The sequence below is a fragment of the Ptychodera flava genome, chromosome 8, assembly GCF_041260155.1.
Source record: "Ptychodera flava strain L36383 chromosome 8, AS_Pfla_20210202, whole genome shotgun sequence".
Lineage (NCBI taxonomy): Eukaryota > Metazoa > Hemichordata > Enteropneusta > Ptychoderidae > Ptychodera > Ptychodera flava.
In genome coordinates this window covers 21,295,029-21,322,203 of record NC_091935.1, presented here as the reverse complement: position 1 = coordinate 21,322,203, position 27,175 = coordinate 21,295,029, and the positions used below count along the sequence as shown (strand labels likewise).

At 38.2% G+C, this 27,175-nt stretch overlaps 2 protein-coding genes across 3 annotated transcripts; both read right to left on the bottom strand.

The window, feature by feature from the left end:
* Positions 1-356: 356 nt before the first annotated feature.
* LOC139138775 (uncharacterized) lies at positions 357-13,072 on the bottom strand. Of its 2 annotated transcripts, XM_070707300.1 has the most exons (5): positions 12,575-13,072; positions 9,888-9,944; positions 2,153-2,244; positions 1,374-1,418; positions 357-1,136 (listed from the first exon to the last, which is right to left on the bottom strand). In XM_070707300.1, exons 3-5 carry the CDS (start codon positions 2,170-2,172, stop codon positions 545-547), a joined length of 657 nt encoding a protein of 218 aa, XP_070563401.1. In that variant the 5' UTR covers positions 2,173-2,244; positions 9,888-9,944; positions 12,575-13,072; the 3' UTR covers positions 357-544. The 2 variants fall into 2 exon arrangements, with proteins under 2 accessions (XP_070563401.1, XP_070563400.1); XM_070707299.1 differs by lacking the exons at positions 357-1,136; positions 1,374-1,418; positions 2,153-2,244 and adding an exon at positions 7,259-9,496 and having other exon boundaries at positions 12,575-13,063.
* A 1,860-nt stretch (positions 13,073-14,932) lies between these two features.
* On the bottom strand, positions 14,933-22,704 carry LOC139138774 (uncharacterized). Its single transcript, XM_070707297.1, has 4 exons — positions 22,633-22,704; positions 18,547-18,631; positions 18,005-18,065; positions 14,933-17,617 (listed from the first exon to the last, which is right to left on the bottom strand). The coding sequence occupies exons 3-4, from the start codon at positions 18,019-18,021 to the stop codon at positions 16,378-16,380; spliced, it is 1,257 nt and encodes a 418-aa protein (XP_070563398.1). The 5' UTR covers positions 18,022-18,065; positions 18,547-18,631; positions 22,633-22,704; the 3' UTR covers positions 14,933-16,377.
* Positions 22,705-27,175: the final 4,471 nt, after the last annotated feature.

Below are 27,175 nucleotides of genomic sequence, written 5' to 3'. Positions count from 1 at the left end.
CGCTGTAGTTACAACGAACTTTTTTGATTGCCTCTTCCCACTGATGAATATCTCTCTGTTTTGCCGAAGGATTACAGCCGACGTCAACAACAACACTTTCAGCATATATCGAAAGCTTTTCGTCTCTGTTGACAAACTCAGCGAGGCCTGAATTTGTCGTCACAAGGGTGGGTATGCCTGTCGCCATGGCTTCTAGTCCGATCATTCCGAATGGTTCACTCCGAGAAGCCATGATGCAGAGGTGACTCTGTTGGAAATCGGTGCGAATGTCGTCCTGTGTTCCATATGGATACATAACAACCTCGAGGTATGGAGATTTGTTGTGTCGCGCAAAAACTTTTGGTTTCTTCACTTTCATCGTGCGGAACTCCACGGATGACCAACTTTGGCGGTCGTTGGAACATACCGTGGAAGGATTCTGCCACCTTACTCATTGCTTGTGCCACCAAGTCGTAGCCTTTCAACTTCTCAACACCCTTAACTCTGCCCACTGTTATCACTCGAAAGACACATCCCTTGAAGTCTTTTGGGGCTTCTTTCATCTTTATGTCGAAAATTTCTGATCCGGTCGTGGTATGAACTCGATGTGACGGAAGTCGTCGAGTGCGCGATATTTATTGTCGTAATGATATTTCATTCGAGGACCAACCGAGCAAATGAAATCTGCATTCGCTGCTGCATTTAAGACATCTGATTCTTTTCGTTGGACACTGTGAGGAGTGCCTGTCTCTTTGTACATTTCAGTATCTTCTGGAATAACATGGTTGAAGAAACATAACTTCGCGTCGTTGAATACCTCGCGTTTAATGGCTAAAGCTGCATCATGTGTGACGGGTATGTGACCGATGATCAAATCCAACTGCGGAATCTCTTCTTTCAGGTGAGGGAAATACGACTTGTGGAGTATCAACCAATTCAAGTTCGGCTTTTTATCTGGTAAATAAGGGTTGACTCTTGGCGTTAAAATGCATTTGATTTCTTTTTCTTGTGCATCCTCACGGTCTTCTTTATCCGCTTTCAAAGCTGTGACGTACACGTCAAGGCCTGCTTTAACCGCAGTGCTTGCTATCTGGCGATGAACGGTGGATTTCCCACCCTTTGCAGTTCCCCATTCATCGTTAACGATCAAAACGGTTCTGCAGGAAAAAAAACGAGATAAAATATTTTCCAAGCCCAAATGTTACGTTGTACCTTGCGCAACTGGTCTTCACCTGACTTAAATCCACTGCACAAAGAGCGACATTTATTTTAATTTGTTTTCGTAAAATGTAGCAAGGGACTGCGCGATCAGAAAGTTTGTTATTAGTGTTTAATGGTCAATTATTAGTTACTTAAAATTATGCCACTCTAATAGTTGTCAATCTTATACTAACCTTTTTCTAGGCGAGTGCTTGAACTTTTTCTTTGGATTTTCACTTCTGTGGAAAATGTAAAAATGTCATGAAACGAATGAGAGATACTTTTTGTTGTATCTTTCATGGCAAACTAAATAGTTATTTACAAGAAGTATGGGTAAACCTGGATATTGTTGATGTGAACAGTTTTTCCGAGTATTTTGACAGCTAGATGTATAATAAGCGTTGCTGAGAAATATGTACTCTTGACTTACGTCCATGGCATGTAGAAAGATTCGCTTGCGCCAACGGAAAAGTTTTTCTCCACTGTGAGAGGTTATGCTAGCACGTCTCAGATGCTCTTATGATCGTTTGCGAAATGAAACAGAAAATTTAAAATGGTGGATATGAAAGACTTATGGGATAGGAACGAGGTTGAAAATGAATACCCTTGTTTTACCGTGTTACCTTATCCATAGGTTAAAGGTGAAGTATATCACCCAGTTTTATTTTAATACTCTGACAGAGAGAAATCTATGTCTCTGATGAAATCAGCTGATTGAAATGGAACTTCAGCGTCATAGGAGCGTTGTAGTTCGTACTTTCAAATCCACGAAAGAGATGAGTGAATACTAAAAAAAGTGTCGATATCATTACCTCTCAATTTATCTACTTTCCTTGATTGTAATGTGAAACGGTATCAGACTTAACACTAGAACTAAACTAAGCAGAATCGTTGCAATATGTTAATAGTTTTAATTCCTCGATGCATGGGTTCATCAAGGTCCTTCTACTTGCAATGATCAAAATTATCTTACCTTTTCTCCCCCGATGCCATGTCTTCTTTCAAAATACGAGTAGTACCTTGTGTTTCCTCAATTCGTGTTCCCTCTAGTACTCTTTGATATCACTTGGTAGATAGAGAACAGAGAAAGGGCATGAGATAAAAAGTCGACATTTCCAGATCGTATATGGCTATGGACTGCCATTAGCACTAATAAGAGATCATTTTAATGTAAAGGAGGTGTATGAGACAACGTTGGTTACAGTATTCTTAATTTATTGCAGAGAGGTGAATCTGTATACTATCAAATGAGTTCATGCATTGTTGAGTTTAACAAGACATCTTGGTGTCGTTACATTCAGGTAAGTATAACTTGGCAAGACGGTGCAAAGCCTGTACCAGCCTACAGTCGAAAACACCCTGTAGAGTTCAAAAACATCGTGCGGGGTGAAAAAGTCTAAAGCCCTTGTATAAAAAATATGCATAGTTTTTCCGAGAGAAATGTGAAATGCAACTCTACAAAAGAAGCAATAACACTATTAATCAACCTTTAACCATCACACTCATTTTAGAAAATCCACTTTCAGATCATAGTGATTCTGACAGAAAAAAAGTCTTCGATCGCAGCTTAGGAGAATCTGTTAATACTCAAACAGGATGTCTGAATTTCTTACTTATCGTTACCACCTTGTAAGGAAAGATATTGACCATATTTGGAAGCAAGTGGTAACGAGCGCCAATCGTATTCATAACATATATTTTCTAGACCTATCAGATATTAAAATGAAGTGAATGACAACAGCACAATTTTAGATTAAATATATGCTGGTATCGGAGACTGGTTCTACGCCAATGTTTTGAATGTATGTCAATTGCAAAGTCTTTATTCTACTCCCAAAAGAATGTGAAAACGCCCATTAGTCAGCTTGTCAAAACATCTTCTACATGTCTGCAATGCACTCTTATCGTTTACATTTGAATTCTAGTCCTAACCAGAATTTAATTGTCAACAATAACAACACAGTTTACACATGTACAGGCTGAGTTGACAAGCTGAATACATTGTATATCAACATACTGTTGGGAGTAAACCAAGAAAGTATGGTTTAGATTGAAAGCAAAATAGGGAAAAAATCATCAAAAGTTAGCATTACTAGCCCCTGAGAGTACAGGGACCGATCGTCTACATGGAAACTATAGTATATCTTGGGGGCACTCCCATATCTTTGCTCTTCAACTAATTTATAATATATATATATATATATATATATATTATAATATATATATATATATATATATATATATATATATATATATATATATATATATATATATATATATATATATATATATATATATACCGTACTCTCTGTGCCCAAGTTCAGAGGTTGCCATAAAGCTATTATGGTGATAACTGGGAGGGCACATTGTATACATTTTGTGTATATATATATATATATATATATATATATATATATATATATATATATATATATATATATATATATATATATATATATATATATATATATATATATATATATATATATATATATATATATATAATTGAATTAGGCCAGTTATTCCTAAAGGATTAATTATCATTATCTTGTAGCTGAATGATACAATGCAGTCGAATTACTTACAATGCAACAAATGATTATTGTATTGTATCGTATATGATACCTAAACTCAAGACAATTCTTACAACTCGTCACGTTCAGAGTTTAAAAATACCGCTTGTTTCTTCCTCGCAACAAAACCTTCAACTTTTCTACAACTGAGTAATTGATAGTCTTGTTTTCATTTAAGTTCCTTATATGGAATGAGCTGTGTCAAAGGCTACCTCGAAGTAATTATTACAAGGACGTTTCTTATTGCTTCTTTCCATTAGTGTATCTCTGTCGTAGGGCATTGAGTTGTACCCGACACAAACTATCAAGTCATGCACATATATATTGAGGTCTCAGTCTGCTTTCTATTCCTCTGCCAAACCTGAGCGGGACGTAAAAAGGTTGCCATAGCTTCTAATCCGACCATTCCGAATGGTTCACTTCGAGAAGCCATGATGCAAAGGTGACTCTGTTGGAAATCGATGCGAATGTTGTCCTGTGTTCAAAATGAACACATACTACATCGAGGTACGGAGATTTGATGTGTCGATTAAGAATTTTCTGCTCTATTCACTTTAATCCAGCGGACTCCCACGAATTATCATCTTTGGATGTATTTGAAACAAAACATGGAAGGATTCAGCAACCCTACCTATCGTTTGTACCGACAAGTCGTAACCTTTCAACTTTTCAACATCTTTCAGTCACTCGTACGACGTTTCCTTTGAAGTATGTCAGCGTTGTTTCATCTTTACATTGAAGAATTTCTGGACCGGTGAGGTACCAACTCGATGTGTGTTGATGGCTTAAGGTGTGAAAGGGCACGATATTTTGTTGCTGAATTGGTTCCTCATGCGTGGTCCAATGGAACAGATGTTAAACTTTGATGCCATCTTAAACAGATCAGACTCCATTCGTTCAACCGGTTGCGGAGTCTCTTTGTATGTTTTGTCTCTTCTGGCAGTATGTTGTTGAAGAGGACAGATTCTGCTTCAGTGAAGACATCCTCACGCATGCTTAAAGCTGCACTATGTGTTATCGGGGCGTGTCCTATTATGAAAGACAACTGCGAAATCTCATGTCTAAGATAACTAAATTCAAAGTAATGCCGATGATGTTTTAGCCAATCCAAATCAGGTGTCTTATCACGAATAAAGCGACCGACTTCTGGCGTCAAATCTTTTTGATCCCAGCTTCTCTGGCGTTTTTGAGGTCAGCCTTATCTGCAAAACCTGCTTGCACTAAAATGCTTGCTATCTGGTGGTTTACGGTAAATATTCCAGCCTTTACAGTCCCACGTCATCGTTTGCGATCAGAAATGTCTTATAATTGAAATATATTGATAATTAAACAAGCTTTCTTTGGAGTTTAAATAAAGTAATGTAAAAACCTTCCGCATCTGGAGACAGCGACTGTGTATGCTTGTTGTCGGTATCATTTTAAGCCTTGTACCTTATTAAAATGAAACTTACTGCCTTTATATCTCAGGCCCTTTATTAAATGTAAACAAGTGCTCTCATTTTGTTTAGTATTTTTGGCATCATTATATTTATCAGCACGGTACGTTAAATGCATCGTTCTCATCATGTGAAAGTTCAACGAGTGGTGGTAATTGACTACTTGATTGGAAGGTCAATGCCAACCTATAGGTCAATGTGAGAAAAAATTGAGGCTAGAAAAACTTTGCTTCCAAAATATCGATATGTATCAGGGAAAGCAGAAAAAAAACTTTTAAAAATGTTTTAAAGCAGACGACTTCCAGATAGAAGTACATGCTGTTTTAGTGGTCAATTGTATTCATGCTGTTTGAAAAACGCACTTATCAGGTATTAGCAAGAAATAAATAGTCTTTTTGTCTGCTCTCTGCTCTGCTGTCATCAAACGCCTCATATTTGTCATACAAAATATTAATTAATTACATTAACGAAACTGTGGAGCACAAGTACGCCCTAAAATCTCTAATAATGGTTTAAACCATTCTGTAATGTACATTCTATTTCGTACAAATATTTAGAGAAGTATGTACAGAACTGAGTTTGTTTCGACCACCAAAATAGATCACGACATTCCCAACCATTTCGTAGAACTGAGTCCATATAAGGAATCTTCATGACCAACTAGGGATTACATGAGGTCAGAACGGCGCCTTGTGTCATTTAATGACGGTACAGTCGCACCTTTGACCCTACGTGTAAACAACCAAGTAGTCGCGTCGTGTGTTTTTATGAGTTAAATGAACTTCACAATAAGGCAGTCTTGCAGGGGATGGTATCACACTAATATCTTACTGTGTGCGTTTAAGCCCTTCTCAATGCGTACCCACATAAAATATCGAATTTAAATTCACGATATCGTTGTACATTTTGGAATAGGTAACTGCCATTTTAGTCTGTGCTTTGTACTTAGCGACAAAGATATTTACTGACTATTGCAGTTGTTGAGAATGGTCGAACTCTGTCTTACATGGAAGCAACCATTATGAGCATGCTAACCTGACTTTGGCAGTAGAAGCAAATACAATATTTTCTGAATACACTTCTAGGAGCTCTTACGTATTTTATTGTAATCGCTCGATTAGGAATTAATAATTTTCCGGATCTGCATGAAATATTCTGATAAAAGAGTCATGACACTCATTGGTAGTTCAATAGCGTCGCGATCGTCACCCATGTCAAAGCTTTAGAAATTAGGTCACAAGGAGAGACCTGACGATAGAAATATGTCCCCGTAATACCACTTGTTACCATACATTTGTCATATACTCTCACATACGTTGACTAGTGACTTTGTAAATGAAGCTAGGCAGTGTATGCACAAGTTACAATTGCAATACTCATGACATTACTAGGATTGGATGGTTACAACGATTATTTTCACATTGAAAACCCTTGTCATGTTATCGACATAATGTGCGAACAGTTTCAATAGGTAAACCATGCAAATCAGTGTAGATTCTGTTGGTTTGTGAACAAAATTCTACCTTGCCTCGTTAAATCTGACCCTTTCATCTTCGGACGTAATCAAAATTTTAATTTTATGATCTTTTGCCCGGATTCTCAACCAATTGTCAACTCGTAGGCTTCGCAATGATAACGTTTTACACTATCATAAAGGAATATGTCAAAAAAGCATTGTGTGCTATTGCTAGTGTCCTTAGAGTAAAATAGTTATCAAATTGAAATTTGTATACAAGGTATGTCGAAACGACGACAATGGTAACACATCTATTTAATACAATTGTACAAACGCATTTCCACATCAGGTAAATCAATTCAATAAATTTAAAGATTGGAAAATGTTAAAAATTGAAATTTCCATTTCTCTGTTGCTTCGGCCAATCTTTATTAAATTGTTAGAGTCAATGAACACAGGACCTGAAAGAATTCAGTTGCATTCATTGGTTATTATCACATGATTTTTCCTTGGTAGTGTTAATTTCTTTTCACTTATATTTCGTCACCAATAAAACCATACCATCCATACTATAAATTCCTTTGCAAGACAATTGTTTTTCTTTATTTTATTTTGAACAAAGCGTAAGACTACTGAGTCATTTTATTACTGAAGATTGATTTTTATTATGAAACAAGTGTTCTTCGAAACTTTGCATTAAAGGATTCAATACAGCGTATAATTTAAGAAACGAAACATTAATTGATTGTATGACCAAATATGCCATGTACCAACGTGCATGCTTTTTAAGGAATACGTTTCATTTCACTCTAGCAATTACACTACTAATATAAATGATTCCACTAGTTTTTCATATTAAAGGCAAACGATAATCGGTTATGATCACACAATCTACATTGACAAGACATTTGATAAAAATTAATGTATCTCGTTTAAAAGAGAACACAGTATAGTCCCAAAATGAAATTACAGAACACGGTGATATTTCTCGAACATCATCACTTCCTACTCTGATAAACGGATTGATAAGGCGTTGACATTTTGTTAGTATTTCCTTGCACTTCCTTGCATTTTTTGTTTCTCTCAGGTGAAGTTGGCCTCAAGTACGAAGCCTCAATATGAACTTAAAAGGCCACTGAACTACTGTCTTTAAGGTTGGGGATTTGATAATTGTTACTTACATGTATTGGTTAGGTGACTAAGTTCCGTACGTTGTGAATTTAAATCTATTGAGAGGTTACTTTAACCACGATAGAATAAGACTACAGGCTTATATAAGGCTTTGTGACAAAGGTGCTGTCAGTGAAATATGCCAACACTTTTACAAGAAAGAAACGTACACGACAGAGATGCAAAGGTTAATAGAGTTCCATCCTTTGAGACCAGGTGTAGTTGCGTATTGTGATAAGAGCGTTTTGGATAATGATACACGTGAAAAACAATCTGTCGGATGAAACAATTATTTATGAGATCAATGTAACCTTGTGCATAAACACATATGGTTGGTGGTAAAACTCTCAGTTCAATGAAAAATGTTGAATGGTGTTTTTTTCATCTGATTATGAAACCAAGTTCAAGTCGTAGACTTTCGACACTCGTAAGCCTATTGTTCATTCAACTTAACAATGATTGAAAGATTGCTGTTGAAGTATTGATAGCTTCGCTTTCATTCAAGATCTTTTTGATGGCCTGTGCTCTTGAAGGCGACGCTGTAGTTACAAAGAACCTTCCTGATTGCCTCTTCCCACTGATGAATATCTCTCTTATTTGCCGATGGATTACAGCCGACGTCAACTACAACACTATCAGCATATATCGAAAGGCTGCTATCTGTGTTGATAAACTCAGCGAGGCCCGAATTTGTCGTCACGAGGGTCGGTATGCCTGTCGCCATGGCTTCTAGTCCGATCATTCCAAATGGTTCACTTCGAGAAGCCATGATGCAGAGGTGGCTCTGTTGGAAATCGATGCGAATTTCGTCCTGTGTTCCATATGGATACATAACAACCTCGAGGTATGGAGATTTGTTGTGTCGCGCGAAAAACTGTTTGGTTTCTTCACTTTCATCGCGCGGAACTCCACGGATGACCAACTTTGGCGGTCGTTGGAACATACCGTGGAAAGATTCTGCCACCTTACTCATTGCTTGTGCCACCAAGTCGTAGCCTTTCAACTTCTCAACACCCTTAACTCTGCCCACTGTTATCACTCGAAAGACACATCCCTTGAAGTCTTTTGGGGCTTCTTTCATCTTTATGTCGAAGAATTTCTGATCCGGTCGGGGTATGAATTCCATGTGCTGCGTGTCTTGGCGTACGAGTGCACGATACTTGTTACTGAAATGACCCTTTGTACGTGGACCGACCGAACAGATGACGTCAAACTTTTCACCCATTTCAAACAGCTGTGTCTCCATTTCCTGGACTTTGTCTGGCGTTGCATCATCTGAGTAGACTTCTGTGTCTTCTGGAATGACGTGGTTGAAAAGGAAGGATTGAGCTTGTTTAAAGATATCCTTTTTCATGAGGAGAGCGGCGATATGTGAGTCCGGTGCGTGGCCGATGATGATGTCTACCTTCGAAATCTCCGTTTTCAGATGAGGGAAAAATGATTGATGGTGTATTAACCATGTTCTATGTGGTGTTTTGTCAGGGTAGTAGGGACTGACTTCTGGTGTGAAAATCTTTTTGATGCGTTTTTCTTCTGCGTCCTTACGGTCTTTCTCGTCCGCTTGTAATGCAGTAACGTAGACATTATGACCTGCGTCTGCCGCAAGGCTTGATATATAACGATGGACTGTAGAAATCCCACCTTTTGCAGTTCCCCATTCGTCATTAACGATGAGGATAGTCCTGTAATTTTACATATGGTAATATACTTTAACTGTACCGTGCAAGGCATAGCTAGAAAGCAAACGATTATCTTACGCGTGCGCACGAAGCAGTTGGGTGGTGTCTGTGTTGAAAATGTGTAACTTGCAAGCATAATGTACCTGCTATTTTCCTATTCATTCTATTTTAATGGAATATCATAATGTTGCGCACTGACGGTATTCATTTTTCTAAATTCGTAAAGTCATCTAAAGGCGAGAAAATGCAAAGCTACAAAACACTTCATCACATCCTATATTGTGATTTCATTATGAACAATAATTGTTTTAATCTCTTATAATTTTTGTACAATTTTACCAGAAGATAAAGGCAATATCAGAACTTAGTAATCTTAATATCATGTGCTACTTACTTTGCGAGATGTGCCATTTCAGAGAAGTGACGGTTCCGTCATTTGTCTTTGTCGTTCCTGAAGAGAGATTGATAATTGTACGGTAAAGAGAGAGAGAGAGAGAGAGAGAGAGAGGAGAGAGAGAGAGGAGAGAGAGAGAGAGAGAGAGGAGAGAGAGAGAGAGAGAGAGAGAGAGAACTTTTGCGAAGATTGCGTTGGCGGTACAGTGCTCTAAACTTCAAATTTCACGCTCACAACTTCCTTCTATTACTATCTTGAGGTTAGCATAGAAGACAGTGGTAAAATACTCAGCACAGCCACCGTTTATTCACTGGTTATAATTCCGAAACCGATTATCTGACTTGGCTATAGTACCAATAAGTCATTGCAATTCGCTAGGTCGTAAATGCACTAATTATAAAATAAGACACTTCCTTCCGAAGAATATCATTGATTACAACATCAAATGCCTTCGAAAGGTCATGCAGGACAACATCGTTTAAATAATTGTCATCGAATTTCGGTACAAGATCATTTTGATTATTTAATTAGACAAACTCTACATTGACACTTTCTTCAGAAGAATATCATTGTTTACGACATCAAATGCCTTCCGAAGGTCATGTTAGTAGGACAACATCGTTTAAATAACGCGATGTCAACCCTTTCCGCATCTGGAGATGACATTACTATGTTATCTAATTATGCCTGTTGTCGTTACTTCTTTTGGGTCTTGTTCCCTGTTTCAAATGAGACCCGTGAACACGTTTCTAAAGTATTTTAAAGAGCTGGTAAGCTAGATATTGACCAATAATTCACAAGGCCATTGACACTTCCTGAACCTGCATCTACAAAGAAATCACTCTGGCACATTTAAAAGAGTTTTGAAATTGTCTGGTGTATAATCATGTAAAATAAGCGTAATATAGGATTGTAAATCACAGGAGCAATTTTCCGTTTCCTACAGCGAACATTGTCAATTCAGATGGCAATTCAGACGGTAATGGCAAGACCATTGCTGGGTTTGAATTACTTCTTCTCAGGATATCAACAAGAAATTTCCTTTTAGCAGGGACAATGGGGTGTTAGTACAACTTTGTTTCTTTAATCAGTTTACTCATTCCGAAGATGATAAAACCTGTATGTTCTCGCTCGCTTGACCACGGATTGTGGACGGACCGTGGCTTGACCATGCAGACCCATTGTTAAGGGTGACAGTTCAACACTATGCCAACACAGCGGATACGAAAGCCTTGTATACTTTTAAGGAAGAACTGGTATTTCAATACAAATGATGACAACGAGCGATAAAAGAACAACGGATCCAATTAGAAAGCGTACCATGATAATTTATATTTGATCACAGTCCCTCAATCTACTGGATATTTCTTTTGTGATAACCATGCAGTAGCGACTGAACGGTAAATCAATATCAAGGTAGAAGCAATTAAGGCTAGAGACAGCACGTTTACGTTTTCATGTCACTCAACTTTAAATGGTGTGCACACCAGTGGTAGTACAGCCTACGTATTGCCAGCTTAGAATCAAGTGTGTGTCAGTATCTAGGACAAGGGGTCAAACCGATGTAACAGGTTGTTTTCCGGTTTTTACAACCGTAGTTAAAAATGAGGCAATCTATGAAGTTTACCTCAAATCATATTTAAGCTTGCTAAAACAATTAAACTAATGTTATGCTAGTAGACAATGTTAATATTTACGATGCGATAACTTGAGATAGAGGACTGTGGATTTAGAATAATTGCGACGCATTTCAAATCGTGGTTGAAACAGATTACAATGGTAAACAATATGGCTGCCTGTGATAGCGCCCTCTTGAAGCGTCAACAGTTTCAATCTACGGTGTGACTGAGTTCTCAAACGATCTGTGGATATATGATCCGCGTACAATAATACATTTATAGGAGTGAAAGGTTTTTTTCTAGTGTACAGTTATATAATGGGACAAGTGGGCCATCTTCCAGCGTTCTTTCCGTAAGTTTTGTTCGCCATACAGAGTAGCATCTTGGTCTGCTCCTTGAAATTTTTGTGTACCGATTAGCAGACTAAAACTGAAATACATAGTTTCTTGTACACAGCAGAAATTCATGCAAATTGCGTTTTCAAAGAAGGCTATTCCGTTGAAAACTATTAGCTGTAAATCAGATTGGTCTACAATGAGCATTTCAGAACTGGTAAACACAACAATACTTTGTGCATAATTCCAAGCATTTAATTATCGTAATGCAACGTTTTCAAGCGAAGATTCATTTTCTCCTGAATACTGAGTAAGACCATACATGAGGCAACGCCATGGTTTGATAATGAACTTTTTGTTGGCGTGACATGTGCAATTTTCATATTTTCAGTCCAGTGGAGTTTGATAACCATTGACTACATGACGCGTATACTTCGGTTATCTGCTAAAGGCATTTTGATTTTTAGCCCTTCCGGCTCAGGTTTCTTCTTTTGACAATTGAACTTTGATCAATAAACCTTTTCAGGGTTGAATTTTAAGAGCCAGTAATAAACCTTGTATTATGCTGGATTATTTCTCCTTGTCAACGATTTTGATGGATTTTGTCGGTCGTGCATGCTTTCTGAGGTTCAACGTGTTTCAAATTGTGTAAATCCATGTCAAAATGCTACTAAAAGATTGACACGAGAAAAGAAATACTTGAAATCCCCTACTTTGGTTGGGTTATACTGACCTCGCGTCCTGCAGACGAGCTGTACTTGCTGCGAGTTGGCCGGACCGTAAATACGCCGCCCGAAATGGGGCAATGGCTCTAATTTGTTCGAAACGCTGACTTTTTCCACGCATGCGCTATATTGTTTTCGTATACGCAGATAATGTAGGACTTAATGTAGGTTTTTGTTTGTTGCACGGCATCAACAATCGAAACTAGTTTAAAGGACTTCATTTTTGACAAGGAAGCGAACGAAGTTTCGGTCGCCCGTGGGATTAGAACAGAGCCTCGGTGTATGGAATTATTTCCAGTTTCTGTGTTAAATAAATACCGGATAAGAGAGCTTTTTCGTGTTTGACAGGCGTTTCTCCTGAATAGCAATGACTCACCTTCGCTTAGCCTGAACATGTACCAACCTTTCTTATAATTCACCTGGACAATGTCGTGCATTGGGCTTATACACCTATGATAAGAGTTCATTTTGCTGAGTTGCTGATATCAGACTCTGACACGTAAAGAGTGTTGAAAAGACTCCAAAAACATGGAGCTACTAACCTGACCCTAACTCAGACCGCCAGCGGTATATGTTCCCTGATGTTAATGGTATGGTGCCTATTTCGTGGAATGCAACCTTTTACAGTCATTTAAGGAGATTGGTAATTATATATGGTGTTAGGGGGCCAAGTCGTTCCATCTGCAAGAACATAAGCAACGTTTTTTGTTCACTGTTTGTTGTTGCCCACACTATTATACATGTAGGGCCTAGATCGAGTTGGACGGCAACATTACTCTAAGCGTTGACTCATTTCTTAAGATTGCAGATGTATTTGTTGTTTCATTTTACTACAATTTGTTTGTCAATGAAACTAATGAGAAGACCTAGTTCGATAGCCATGTTGCTAATATTCTGTACTTTGTACTGTAAACTGGGTTTACACGGTTCAGTCACGCTGCTGATGTATGGCCTATTAATATATGACTCAGATAAAGAATAAACAACATCGGCCAGTCCGAACTTCTCATTAGCTTTGATAGGAACCACTTACAGACAAAACACAATTTAACGTACTGATAAGTCTCTTCGACGCTGAGGGCGTGGATATTTCGGGCACCCTATTTTTGATGTTATGGTTGGGGGTTCATCGTGTTTTTTCGGGGAGTGGGGGGGGGGGTCACTTTGTTTTTTATTGTAACATACCGGCCAATAATGTCATAAAATGTATCGTTCTAGCAATGATTTGCATTATTCAAGCGCAGATTTTGGCGCTCCTTCCGGGCGCCTACCTTTAATATATGAGAGATATTTGGATGTCTACAGATTAAAAGTATGCTTTTCGAGGTGTAATCATTACTGTACAGTGAAATCCACAATTGTATACAAATTTTAAGCATGGCGAAAAATGATCCTTGACTGTTTTTTTCTGTGAGTACACTGTATGAGAAAGCAACACGAACTTATATTTCATCATAAATGGATAAACTCGCACATGTATTACAATGGAAAAAATGACAAGACATTTTGCATTGTCATGGATGCACCTGAAACGGTAATTGTTTTGAGATTGTCAAGTGGAATATGCATTTTTCATTGGTAAAGTAATAACTTACCCAAGTGGTCATGGCTGTCTGATAGGTCTCAAAGAGCAATAAAAAGTCCTTAAGTAACTGTGCACATCAGACAGACTGAAACTTAGAAAACTAGTTTCCCAGAGTTTTTAAGAAAATGTGATAGGAAAAAAGTAACGAAAGTCGTATTTCGTTGCTTTTGTCCACGGTTTTGGCAAGGGTGTGATTCCATTCTGTTAATACTAATAATATTTTCTTTTACTAAGTTTCAGACCTTGTCATTGAAAAGGTAAAAAAGAAAACCAAGACAGAGCTAGTAATGTTGAATAGCCTCTGTACCTTAGAAGCTGGCAGAAGGACTTCTTGTAAATATGATTTCAGAGAATTGAAACAGTGATAGTTTTTTTGTGTTTTGTTCGGTTGGGGTTACCCTGTTTTTGAAAGACAATTAAGGGGGTCACTATGTATTTTCCATGAGGCGTCAGCCATTTTTTGATGTCTGCAAAGAGTCCACCCCGGCTGAAGAAACTGGCCAGTTCCTGACACTATAAGTTGTTCCCCACTGACCCAATAGCCGATACTCCCGGAAGAATTATATTTGCGCCCATGTGGGCGTTTTTTGTCGTCATTGGACATTGAAGGTATCTATTTCAGTAAAGAGTGTGGTATTTTTATGGAGCCGGTGGATTACAATAAACGTATTTCACATGTTTCTTATACTGGTATGATTTGTGAACGCTTGACGAGTTGCTAACAGACGATTACGGGGAAGAAATAGAATTGCCCATACAAAGAAGACGATTAAACAAGTGATTCAATCTATGACCTTTATCGAAAAACAAGCATCACTCTACTAGCTGACTAGTCTGCATAACAATGTATCCTGCGTGCTCTACCTAAAAATCTGACATGCATGACCAGGCACACCTGAATTTGTCCAGCTCGTTGTTCCGTCATACTATTGTAAGGAATACCCAACGTCAAGGTCACTCGAAGAATAAATTGCGGATTTACTCGGAGCGAAGGTCGACGCAGGAAAAGGAATATGGCAGCAAATTGAAAATCGGATTCTCCACCACGAAGAGAACATGGCTCTGGAAGCATGCGCACAAAGTCAAATCTCAATTGTTTGAAGATTTACAACTTGCCGGTATATGTATCAGCACAATCTGTTCATCACAATGACTGAGGGACTGTGGTATTAAGTAGGACGCGTATCGTTTGAAGTAATCGACTGTAAAGGGTACAGCTACTGATTCTACAATAAAAAATCTAATTTACAAATATTTTAAAATTGATTTTCATGTTTCCTGTTTCGGATTGCGGTAAGAAACAAAAAGAAAGAGTCCACCGGACATTAATTCATTGATTCGGTCGTGTGGAGGCGCTGGCATACTTTACCACATCGTCTACAGCTCGAATCACTCCCATGCTGATACATCGCAGGTGAAGGTGGGAGGCATACAGATACAGGTCGACTATTAGAATAAACCGAATTCCGCGCAGATACTAACTTCAGACCATCTGGCAAGGATCACTGATTACTTAAATCGGATAATTATATAATAACGCAGTTTAATTACGAAATGGAATCACAGAGTAACGATGATATATCTGGTATATGGTACTTGATATAGTGCTGATGCAATTTATGTCAGGATGTCTTTACACTCCTGTAGACCTCTTTAGAAATAGTTATACATGTATCACTTCTTGGTTTTATGGCAAGAGGTCGAAAGACATTCCGGTGATTTGGGCTACAAAGTTTTTCCCAATTGATTTGTTTACCTATTTAGCTTGAGCATATATTTTCATTTATTATGGCTCGGACAACGATAATGTGTCATGCAGATACATTTCTAGTGATTTATATATATATATATATATATATATATATATATATATATATATATATATATATATATATATATATATATATATATATATATATAATATCCCTCAATACACAAAAGGTAACCCGCAAGACAGAGATGCAAAGGCTAAGATACAGACATTTGGTTTGCAATCAGTTATGGCCGAGATTAAAAATTCCTGTCAAAATAAACGATGGATTTCTGAGATGAATGTAACCTAATTAGTATATACTTAAACGACACAGCGTTCTCGTTGGCATGTATAACTCAGGGTTTAATGAAATAGCTTCAATAATGTTGTTATCCCACAGCTAAACTGACGCAGTCAGATGAATATCAGGCAAACAGCTTGGTGTTTGAACACTCATAAGACTGCTTGTCCATTCAGGTTAATACCGAGAGAAAGGATGCTGTAGACGTATCAATAGCTTCGCTTTCAAGCAAAATCTTTTTGATGGCCTGTGCCCTCTTGAAGGCGACGCTGTAGTTACAAAGAACTTTTTTGATTGCCTCCTCCCACTGATGAATATCTCTCCGATTTGCCGATGGATTACAGCCGACGTCAACTACAACACTTTCAGCATATAATGAAAGGCTGTCATCTGTGTTGATAAACTCTGCCAGGCCCGAATTTGTCGTCACAAGGGTGGGTATGCCTGTCGCCATGGCTTCTAGTCCGATCATTCCAAATGGTTCACTCCGAGAAGCCATGATGCAAAGGTGGCTCTGTTGGAAATCGATGCGAATATCGTCTTGTGTACCGTATGGATACATAACAACATCGAGGTACGGAGATTTGTTGTGTCGAGTGAAAAACTCTTTGGTTTCTTCGCTTTCATCTCGCGGAACTCCACGGATGACCAACTTTGGCGGTCGTTGGAACATACTATGGAAGGATTCTGCCACCTTACTCATTGCTTGTGCCACCAAATCGTAGCCTTTCAACTTCTTAACATCCTTCACTCTGCCGACAGTTATCACTCGAAAGACACATCCCTTGAAGTCTTTCGGTGCTTCTTTCATCTGTATGTCGAAGAATTTCTTATCTGGTCTTGGTATGAACTCGATGTGCTGCTCGTTTGGGAATTCGAGTGCACGATACTTGTTACTGAAATGGCCTTTTGTTCGTGGGCCGACCGAACAGATGATGTCAAACTTTTCTCCCATTTCAAAAAGCTGTGTTTCCTTTTGCTGCACTCTGTCTGGCGTTGCATCATCTGAGTAGATTTCTGTGTCTTCTGGAATGACGTGGTTGAAAAGGAAGGATTTGGCTTGTTTGAATACCTCCTTTTTCATGAGGAGGGCAGCAATGTGTGAGACAGGTGCGTGGCCGATGATGAAATCCAGCTTTGGAATCTCTGTTTTCAGATGAGGGAAATATGATTGATGGTAAATCAACCATGTGTCATCCGGGGGTTTGTCAGGGAAGTAGGGGCTGACCTCTGGTGTGATAATCTTTTTGATGCCTCTTTCTTGTGCGTCCTTACGGTCTTTCTCGTCAGCTTTTAAGGCGGTGACGTATACATCATGGCCTGCTTGTACCGCAAGGCCTGATATATGACGATGGACTGCAGATATCCCACCTTTTGCAGTTCCCCATTCATCATTAACGATGAGAACAGTCCTGTAATTTTATATATGGTAAAATGTTTTAAGTACACAGTCAAAAATATAGCTAAAATACATACGATTATGTTACAAAGGATTTGGAGGCTGTTTATGTTGAAAAGTTTTAACTTGCAAACATAATGTACCCGTTATTTTCCACTGGTTCTGTTTAATATAATATGAGTGTTGCACATTGACGGTATGCGATTTTATGATAAATTCATGTCATCTTAAAGAAAGAGAATGCTCGGCAACAAAACAACGTCAGCAAATCCTACATTCTGATTTCATTATGAACAATATACACTCGAATAATTGTTTTCATCTCTCATATTTTTTTCAGTTTTACTATAAGATAAAGGCAAAATCATCCTAAGTAATTTTAATATAGTGTGCTACTTACTTTTTGCGATTTGCCATTTCAGATAGAAGTAACAGATCGGTTATTTTTCTTTGTTTTGCTTCTGGAGAGAGATAATTAGAATAAACTACCGAAGAGAGAACTTTTGTGAATACTACGGTTGAGGGAACGTGCTCCAAAACTCAAATTACAATCTTCTTGCATTGACTATCTAGAGCATTAGCATTGAAGATAATGGCAAAATACACAGCACAGCCACCGTTCATTCACTGGTTATGATTCCGACACCAATTATCTGGTCTGGCTACCCACACGCCATTGCGCTTCCTGGGTCGTAACCTGCATACTCTTACGCGTTACTTGTATAATATCTACTTCGATTTCTGGTAAGGGTCTATATCTTCTCCCCTCGTACATTACAGCCGGCGTTTGATTGCATGTTATTTTGATATTAAGCTTAACGTGCGTTTGTTTCATATTCTAGTGATCTATGTTCCACGAACAATTGCCAATAACTGTGGTCACTTACAACCAATGTATTAATCGTAAACTTAAAAAAAGAGATTCCAGTAATGTCTACTTACAATATTCACTCTTACGCCGTTTTTCCGTGTTTCTGTCCCGCTTCAATTACTCGTGAAGACGCCAAACTGCGGTGCGATTCCGCATCTGTATAAAGGATGAGCATATTAAGGTATTGCTGCAGGGTCGGCGTCGCTGATGCTTATAATCGACAATAAACAATATGTGAATCTGTAGTTGTTTTCCTCAGACACTGGGCCAGACAGTAGATGAAAATTTTAATATATATTCTGACGAGACTATTTGAACTTTTAATTAGCGATCGAGTTATTCGGAAAGTAATTTTCATCTGGGCTAAAGTGCACAGAAAGGAGAAAAGAGGAAATCACAAAAACACAGTGAAGAAAAACCTTGGAAATTGTTGCTGAGGAACATTTCCTTTAAGCATACCTTCAATTTCACCCTGAAATAATTTAAATTGGGAGCATACTTTAAATCATCTTTTAAACCAGTTCTTAAATTTAAAATAACCGATAAATGCGTCAGAAAAATTATAGACACTTTCTTTTGAAGAATATCACTATCTACGACATCAAATGCTTTCGAAAGGTCATGTAGGACAACGTTTAAGTGACCCTTATTGAAATTGTGTACAAGATCATCTGATTATTTAATCAAAGCTATTTACAACAATGTTATTCCTGAAAATTTAATCCGGTTCTATGGAGGGCAAATTATCACAGGACAAGTAATCATGCAGAGAACTGGGAACACAATTCTGAAGTATTTTGAAAGAGCTGGTAAGATAGGGATGGGCGGATAATTCAAAAGGTTATTATCACTTCCTGAACCTGTATCTACAAAGGAACCGATCTAAAATTATTATTATTAAAAATTGTTTAAAATGCACTACACGTACGTCTCAGTGCATTGTACATAGCTGGATAAAATAATTTAAAAAGTACAACCACACAAGAAAGTTAAAACAGAAAATTACACATAAAACTGAGTAAAAAGATGGGTTTTCAAATTACGCTTAAAACTATCTACACTTCTCGCGGTCTTAATTTCAAATGGCAAATCATTCCATAGTAAGGGTGCACATACTGAAAACGCTCTCTCTGTCCATATGTCTTGTTAAAGTTGCCACGGGGCTGGGTTAAACATAATTTGTCACGCGATCGCAGGTCTCTAGCTGGTACATATAAATCTAATAAATCTCTCAGATAAACAGGTGCATTTCCATGGATAATTTTGAATGTTAGCAACAAAATTTTAAATCTGATGCGGGCCTCTACCGGCAACCAATGTAGGCCTAAATCTTTGAGTACGGGTGTGACATGATCGAATTTGCGCGTACGAGAAACTAACCTCGCCGCAGCATTCTGTAGACACTGTAGTCGTGCAAGTTGTCCTCTAGGGATACCAAACAAAAGACTGTTACAATAGTCTAAGTTGGACGTCACAAATGCGTGGACTAGTTTTTCAGTTTTAGATCTGTCAAGAAGTTTACGAATTTTAGCTATTCTATGCAAAGAGAAGAAACCATTTCTGCACAGCGTATTGATATGGTCAGACATGCTACCGTCCCGACTTAAAGTAATGCCAAGATTTCTGACTGAAACTGAAGGGATTATGTCGCATTGACCAATTCTCAGACTGTCTAGCTTTGTCACATCAGATTGTAGACGTGATGAGAAGTGAATAACTTCAGTTTAGTGGTCATTTAGTGCAAGCATGTTAGATTTCATCCAGCTGCGGACGTCCTCGACACACAGTTCAATGTTATTCCGGATATCGTCAGGTCTATTGCAGATGACATAAATTTGCGAACACTTACATGTAAAAACGATTGAGAAACAGTCATGTTTGATGATTGCCAATTACAGCAGCAATTTTCAGATTCCTACAGTGAACATCAATTCAGATTAGTATATAGCAATTCAGACGGTCTATGGCAAGATCATAGCGGGTATTGAATTACTTCTTTTCATGAGATAACGGAGAAATTTCCTTTTAGCAAAGACAATAAGCTTAAGATGTACAACTTTGTTTCTTTATATCTGTTACTCATTCCAAAGATAATGAAAATTGTACGATCTCGCCCGTTCGACCACACAGTCCAATTGCCAAGGCTAATAGTCAAACGCTATGCAAAGCGAATACGAAAGCCTTACATATTTTGGGGGAGGAGCGGGTATTTCACTGCAAATGATAACAAACCAGCGACGGAAGATCAAAGGGTCTGAATAGAAGGCGTTCCATGACAATTTATATTGGATCACGGTTCCTATACCTCTTGGATATTTCTTTTGCGTTTTCATCATACAGTAGCAACTGGCATGTAAAATCCTATGTCAAAGGAAAAGGCGATCAAGGCTAGAAACAGCAAGTTTAAGTTTTCATGTCACTAAATATTAATGGTGTGCACACAGAAGTCGTTCAGCCTACGTACAGACAGCTTAGAACTAAGTTTGTGTGAGTATCTAGGACAAGAGGTCAAACCGATAAGGTCGGTTTCCTGTTTATACAACCGTAGTTATAGAATAAGGCAATCTATGAAATTTACCACAAAGCATATTTTACCTTGGTAAAACAATTAAACTAGTGTCATGTTAGTAGACGATGTTAACACTCACGATGCGATAACTAGAGATAGAGGACTGTGGCTTTAGAATAATTGCAACGCATTTTAAGTCGTGGTTGAAACAAAACAATATGGCTGCCTGTGATAGTGCTCTCTTGAAACGTCAACAGTTTCAATCTACGGTGTGACTTAGTTCTCAAACGATTTATTGGTATATGATCTGCGTACAATAAATACATTCATAGCAGGTTGCTTTCCCAGGCTGCAGTTTTATAAAGGGATAAGTGTACCATCTTCTGGCATCCTTTCCGTAAGGTTTGTTCGACATGCAGAGTAACATCTTGCTCTGCACAGTGAAATTTTTGTGCACCGATTAACAGACTAGAACTAAAATACATAGTTTCCTGTACACAGCAGAAACTCATGCAAATTGCTTTTTTGAAGAAGGCTATTCCTTTGAAAACTATTAGCTGTAAATTAGATTGGTCTACAATACCTGCATAACATTTCAGAACTAGGTTACAGAGCAATACTTGGTACATAATTTCGAGCATTTAATAATCGTCACGCAACGTTTTAAAGCGAAGGTTCATTTTCTCCCGAATACTGAGCAAGAGGTGAAGCAACGCCATGGTTTGATAATGAACTTTTTGTTGGCGTGACACAATTTTCATATCCTCAGTCCAATGATTGTTGATAACCATTGTCTGCATGGCGCTTATGCAACTGTTATTTGCTAATAGTAAAGGCGTATTGATTTGTGACCCTTCGGGGTCAGGTTTCTTCTTTTGACAATTATTGACCAACACATCTTTTGAGAGTTGAATTTTAAAAACCTGTAAATATCAGTATTATGCTGGATTATTTCTTCTGGTCAGTGATTTTAATGGCACATTTTGTCAGTCGTACATGCTTTCTGAAGTTCAACATGTTTCAAATTGTGTTAATCCATGTCAAAATGCTCCTACGTTTGACATGAGACAAGGGATACTTAAAATCCCCCTACTTTGGTTGGGTTATACTGATCTCGCGTCCTGCAGACGAGCTGTACGTGCTGCGAGTTGGCCGCCCGAAATGGGGCAATGACTCGAACTTTGTTCGAAATGCTGTGACCTTTTTCCGCGCATGCGCTATATTGTTTTCGAATAGGCAGATAATGTAGGACTGACAGGTTTTTGTTTGTTGCACGGCATCCACAATCGAAACTAATTTAAATGACTCCATTTTTGATAAGGAGGAAGGTGAACGAAGTTTCGCTCGCCCGTGGGATTTGAACAAAGCCTCGGGGTAGGGTATTATCGCCGGTTTCTATGTTAAATAAATACCGGGTCCGAGAGTTTTTTCGTGTTTGACAGTCATTTCTTCTCAGTAGCAATGGCGCACCTTCGAGTAGTCTTAACATGTACCAACCATTCTGATATTTTACCTGGACATAGTCATGCGGTGGGCTCATATGCCTATAATTAGACGAGGGTTCATTTTGCTGAGTTGCTGATTTCAGACTCTGACACTTCTAGAGTGTTGAAAAGACAACAAACTTTGAAAACATGGAGCTACTAACCTGACCCTCACTTAGACCGCCAGTGCAGTGGTATATGTCCCCTGCTGTTATGGTGTGGTGCCTATTTCGTGGAATGCAACTTTTTTGCAGTCATTTAAGGAGATCGGTGGCTATGTATGGTGTTAGGGGCGCCTACGTATTTCCGCCTGGAAAAACATGGCCAACGTTTCTTTGTTGTTTCTCACACCATAACTTACATGGAGATCGACTGGACGGCAACATTACCCAAAGCGCTTGACTCATGTTCATAAAATTGCAGTTTTATTCGCTGTTTAATTTTTAAAACAACACGTGTTTTCGATCGAACTACTGGCAGGACCTACCTCGGTAGCCATGTTGCTATATATCCTGTACTTTGTACTGTAAACTAGGTATACAGGGTTCAGTCACGCTGCTGATAAATGGCCTATTTATGAGTCTGATAAAGAATAAACGTGAACGGTATCCAGTAAGAAATTCTCATTGCCTTTGACAGGCACCACTTAAAACAGACAAAGGTGAAAAACGCGCTATTGAAGGGCCATATAAGTCTCTACCCTGGCGGCATAGACATTGGGGGCACCCTATTTTTGATGTTGGTGGTTAGGGGTTCACCATGTTTTTTTGGGGGAGGGGTCATTTTATTTTTAATTGTAAGATACCGGCCCATAAACGCATAAAAAGCATCGTTCTAGCAATAAATTCCATCATTCAGGCGCAGTTTCAAGCGCTCCCTCCGAGCGTCTGTCTTTAATATATTAGAAATATGTGGATGTTTGCAGATGTATGCTTTTCAAAGTGTACTCATTACAGTGAAATCCACAATTATATACAAATTTCAAGCATGGCAAAAACTGTTTCTCTGTGAGAACACTGTATGAAAAAGCAATATAAACTAATATTTCACCATAAATTGATACACTCACACACACATACATCATAAAGACAATATTTGACAAGGCATTTTGCATTGTCATTGATGCACCTGAAACGGTAATTGTGTTTCTCTCCCTGACAGGTGGTCAAGTTGAATGAGTGTTTTCCATAAGTAAACTAATAACTTACCTAGGTGGTTTCTGTCACAGCCGTCTTTACAGTCTCAGAGAGAGAGAGCAAAATAGTCCTTTCAGCAACTATGCACATCAGACTGACTAAAACTTACCAGCTTCCCAGGGCTTCTGAGAAAATGTGATTGAAATCAACTAGAATGCCGTATTTCTTTGCTTCAGTCCACGGTTTTGGCGAGGTTGTGATACCATTTTGTTAATGCTAGTAATAGTTTCTTTTATAAAGTTTCTGACGCTGTCATTAAAAAGGCAAAAGAGAAAGCCTATAGACAGAACTATTAATATTGAGTACCTTCTGTACCCTGGAAGCTGGTACAAGGGCCTCTTGTAAAAATGGTTTCAGAGAATACCATAAAAATTGTAATAGTGACTTTAAAGAAACCTAAAGATATCTAAATTATCATGAAAGTACATAATTAAATTGTTCTTGTATTTGTCCTCCCTTAGAGCGAGTGTATATATATATATATATATATATATATATATATATATATATATATATATATATATATATATATATATATATATATATATATGTATATGTATTTTTTTGGGAAGGAGATACTTTACATACTTTTTTTGGTTCGACTTGAGTCAACCTGTTTTTGAAAGTTGGCAAAAGGGGTTCAGAGTGTTTTCCCATGACAGGTCAGCCACGTTTTGATGTCCTCAAAAAATCCATCCCCGCTGAAGTAACTGACCTGTACCTGACACTATAAGGTGTTCCCCAATGACCCCAATAGCCGATACTCCCGGGAGCGTTATATTTGCGCCCATGTGGGCGTATTTTTGTCGTCATTGGACAATGAAGGTATCAATTTCAGTAAAAAGTGTGGTATTTTTATGGAGCCGGTGGATTACAGTAAACGTATTTCACATGTTTCTTACTGGTGTCATTGTGAACGCTTGACGAGTTAACGTTGCTAACAGACGATAATGGGGAAGAAATAGAATTGTCCACGCAAAGAAGACGATTGAACAAGTGATTGAATCTATGATATTTCATTCTCGCGAGCCAGAGCAATAATTTCCGCTCCGCTGACCTACGCAAAAATCAATCTTGACGGGTAGCGCTGAGCTGTTGCCGTAAAGAGGCGCGTTGTTTACGACGATGTGATCTTTATAAAATACAGGCGTAAAGGCATCACTCGACATGCTTACTAGTCTGCATAACAATGTATCCTGCTTGCTCTACCCAAAACTCTGGTATGAACGACCAGGCACACCTGAATTTGTCCAGCTCGTTGATCCGCCGTATTATTTTCTGGAATATCCACTGTCGAGGTCACTCGAAGAATAAATTGCGGATTTACTCGGAGCGAAGGTAGACCCGGGAAAAGGAATACAGCAGCAAGATTGAAACCGGATTCTCCACCATATGCGTAATTAAGTTCTCTCTATTTACCGGAACGTAAAAAAGCGTGCGCACGAAGGTAAAATCTAAATCGTTTGAAGATTTTCAACTTCTGTATTTGTATCAGCACAGTCCGTCCACCACAATGATTGAGGGACTGTGGTATCAGATAGAAAGCGTATCGTTTGAAGTAATCGACTCTAAAGGGAAGGCTCCTGACCCTACAATAATAAAATATAATTTACAAATATTTGAAAATTGATTTTGATGTTTCCTGTTTCGGATGGAGGTGAGAAACACAGAGGAAGAGTCCAGTGGACATGAATTCACTAATTCAGTCGTGTGGAGGCGCTTCATGATAGCGGTTATAAAGAGCTCAAAGCTCCCCAACGGCAGGCTTTACTACAATATGACTGATTAAGGGACAGTGGTTTTATAACATAAGGATTTACCACCCATGTCACGGACCTCACAGCAACGTACAAAGCAATTCAATGGTTTAAGATTTACGAGCAATGCAGAGACACGATCACATTGCCAAAACATGACGTACTCCACCATACCAATCGAAATTATGCGCATCTCTACAACTCGAAACCACTCCCATGATGATACATCGTAGGTGAAGCTTGAGAAGGGAAATTCAGATTACACGTATATAGATACAGGTTTACTATTGGAGTGAACCAAATCCAGCGTGGACATTCTTTTCATGATTTCTCATTGATGAAATCCAATAATTATATTATTTAATTGTGATGCAACCCAGAACATGCCATATAAAATTGCAAGGGAAAAAATAAATTGCAGCTGCTGAATCGGGCGGACTGAGAAGTCCAAGGTTGGCTAAGTTACAGTTATAGTAAATATACAAGAAGTATACAACCTCTGTTACAGATCTCTGTTTTTTTTCTCCACGTCTATTAATTGCAATTTACGCTGCATGAATCGAAACTATGAACTATTGTAACATCATCGTGATGTGATAATAATATTTTTGCTATAGGACAAGAAGATTAACCCTTACTCGGAATCGCCACTTTTACTTTAGCTAGCAGGTTTGGATTCATTTTTAAATTGCTACAAATACATACACTTCCTCATTGCGAGAAAGTGAAAATGTTAGACCCCACATTGAGTACGTAAAAAAAAGACACTCGCGATAGTTTTACATTAAGGCATTTTGTTGCGCACATTTTTACAGTATCTTTCTTTCCTTGTTGGAACAGATGGAGTTGCTCAGAACTTGTTCTGCCAACACTGCCTGTATTTATAACGCCTTTATGGTTGTGGACAAATTTATTGGTAAACTCTTTACTCCGAGTCATCAGTAACAATTCAAATACTGGTTCGTCGAAATAAGAAAAAATCTCAGTGGAAAAACATTTTTTTATTTTCCCTTTAAGTAAAGTAGATAACTTAAAATTCAGATTCTAGCATATTCGTCGGTGAAATACACACTCCTTTGCTGTTTCGAGCTATAGACATTAATTGCGTTTGTGGTTCACTCTTTAAAATTATTCTGCCGATTGTAAAATTTAACAATTCGAAAACCGGCGATCGTCATTAACTTTCTGGTTGAGAATTCCATAACACGCAAACGATCATTAAAATAAATACTTAGGATTGAAATAATCTTTTCCGTCTACCAAAAGTATCAGATCGAAGAGGTGAACTTATTTTGAGTAAACGATTACGTGAAGGTTTAATAATACTGCCGTGTGGTGGCGCTGTCAAGGAAATGATATCCATTCTCCAATGATCACCGTAAAGCGTGTGCAGTGTATATCTTTCGAATGGAAAAATGTATTTCATAAGCGAAGGGAACGGCAGGACAAATGCCCACTTTGGAGAATACGAGACAGGGATAGGATTTCCTTGCCGTATGACATCGAAAACATTTACCAAATTTTAATGCCCACTTAGTGCATTCTGAAAGAGACAACTGCTGAAAAATATAAGGTAAAATAGACAATAGCACTCTTTATTAATTACAAACTACTTTTTTGAATCACTAGTCTACTAGGAAAAACAAATAGTTAAATCTTATAAACGTAAATTTGTTGAAACAGGATTTCCAAACCTGTTTGAAGCATTTGATGTCCATCCTAAAGCTCGCTATATTCGCAAAATGCGATTAAAA